Source organism: Austrofundulus limnaeus, unplaced genomic scaffold, assembly GCF_001266775.1.
Source record: "Austrofundulus limnaeus strain Quisiro unplaced genomic scaffold, Austrofundulus_limnaeus-1.0 Scaffold383, whole genome shotgun sequence".
In the NCBI taxonomy this organism is placed as follows: domain Eukaryota; kingdom Metazoa; phylum Chordata; class Actinopteri; order Cyprinodontiformes; family Rivulidae; genus Austrofundulus; species Austrofundulus limnaeus.
Genome location: NW_013952785.1, coordinates 347851 through 350010, shown reverse-complemented (window position 1 = coordinate 350010; position 2160 = coordinate 347851). Strand labels below are relative to the sequence as shown.

The following is a 2160-nucleotide window of genomic DNA, read 5'->3' as shown; positions in this document are numbered from 1 at the left end:
GACTAACTAAAAGCTAAATATATCTAAAGGCCAGTTAAAAGGTAAAGGTATCAACAGGCTAGCTAACATAATAAAACAATTAGCTGCTTCACAATTGTATACCACTTTGTGTTGGTCTTTCACATTAAATTCCAGTGAAATATATTTATGTTTGTGGTTGTAATGTGACAAAATATGGAAAAGTTCAAGGGGTATGAATACTTTTGCAAACCACTGTATGTAAAATATCATGCAAGATGTTGTGCAGTGTGTTAGCTCTCAGAGTATGTGGTGAGGTGCAGAGTGCCGATGACTCAGTTTCAAGTGTACCGTGGCAGTCTCCTCTTGTGCTTGTGTGTTAACGACATGCTAAATGCACATAGCTGTACATAGTACACAGCAACATAATAATAATTCTTGTCGGTTATTTTGTTGCTCCAAGAAGCTTCATCCACTCACTCACCATTGAAAACTATAAACTAAACTTATTAAAGTGTAGACAATAAATGTCAATTATAACATTATTTTCAAATAAAAATGCTCCTTTTCTTATACATATTCAATTTATGATGACAAAGGCAAAAGCTGAGACTTTCTGGCTGTCTTGACCAAACCGGTGTTTTTGATGCTCAAAACCCAGTCTGACAAATTGTGAAACAAAACTGCTTCATGTTTAAAAGATTGTTCAAACTAAGAAAAAGAACAAGCACAGTGTAATATCGATAGCGTTGTTTTAAGGCTGACCTGTCCGATACCCAGCCAGTCGGCAAGGTCTCGAGCATTGGCAAGAGCCGTGGACAGGCCCACAACTCGAATGCTCCTAGACGTGTGGGAGGAGATGAAGTTAGTCCTGGACACGATGACCTCCAACACTGGACCTCTGTCCTCACCTGGAAACACACACAGTGGAACAGGACAATCAGTACTGTCAGGTAACACATGTTTAGGACTTCACATTGGTAAGGCTGAAGTCCTAACAGAGTCATGAGTGCCATGCCCTGAGTATGTTGATCTGTGATGGCACAAACTGTCTCAGGGTACAAAAAGCATCACCTCATCTTGGTAAGGGTGAGATGAGGCCTGTTTGTGAGGTTGAGCAATGTCAACTAGATATAGTTGGGCTCACCTCTCCACACAGCTCAGCCTCTAGAAGCTAACTACTGGAGTGGGGCTGAAGTCTTTCCTACAGGATGTCCTGATGCATCTCAGTAATCCAGGTAAAAAATCAAAAGGAAAAAAATTGTATAGGTCTTCTGGACGGGTTCTTCTCTAATGAAACGTTTCGTCTCTCTTCCAAGAGACTTCTTCAGTCTGAGAGTTTCAGGCAAAATTCAGGCTTTTGAGCCTTTTGAGGAAGAGAGATGAAACGTTTCATTAAAGAAGAACCCATCCAGAGGACCTATACAATTTTTTTCCTTTCCTACAGGAGAGAGGTAGAGGCATTATAACAAGTCCCAGCTGACTCTAATTTAAGTTTTACACACTAAATGTCACAAAAACTGCATTTTATCATCTGAAAAATATAGATACAGTTCAATTGTTTCTTGTCAGTCCAATGCAGAGACCTTATCACCTTCAGGATTGATTAATGTATTGCTCCGTTTTCTGGTCTTCTTTAGAAGGATGTCACATCCCACCTATATGGACCTCTCAGCGTTAGTTTTCTCTGCATTTTTTAATCAGTTTTACCATTCTTTCGTTGGTTTGGTCTGATTTGTTAATGGTCTTAATCCTACCTATTAATCAAATGAATGTATATCTTATGAGTCCCCCAGACCCTCCAGGTCCTCTGGAAACAGTTTTCTGATTGGAGTTTTAAAGGGATCCCCGATTAGTTGTAACATTAGACTTTATTTAATAAACATACTGTATATTTTAACTGTAAAATAAAGACTGTAAAAATACTGTAGGATGTTTAGTTTTTATAATTTTTAAACTAAAAGTTTAAAAATATGTTACACGGACAGGGTCAATTTATTTACACGGAAAGCATTCTGGGTAAATGATGACGTGGGTAGGTCATCAGTGCGAGGCTGCTAGCGAGCTATATCCACCCTGAAGATTAATCTTGGGCAATATCTAACGATTGGCTTTTTTAAATGAAACCAGAGTGTTGACAGAGAGGAGAAGGTAGATGGAGGACAACAGAGCTGCTTCATGGAAGAAGAACCTCAGCTTAGC

General features: G+C 39.0%; 1 protein-coding gene across 1 annotated transcript in view; it reads right to left on the bottom strand.

The window, feature by feature from the left end:
* ascc3 (activating signal cointegrator 1 complex subunit 3) overlaps positions 1 to 2160 on the bottom strand; it is a gene marked incomplete in the record, with an annotated part of 193195 nt that overhangs the window by 34263 nt on the left and 156772 nt on the right. The window contains 1 exon segment of the mRNA XM_014023633.1: positions 724 to 869. Within this exon segment, the coding sequence (XP_013879087.1) occupies positions 724 to 869 (146 nt within the window).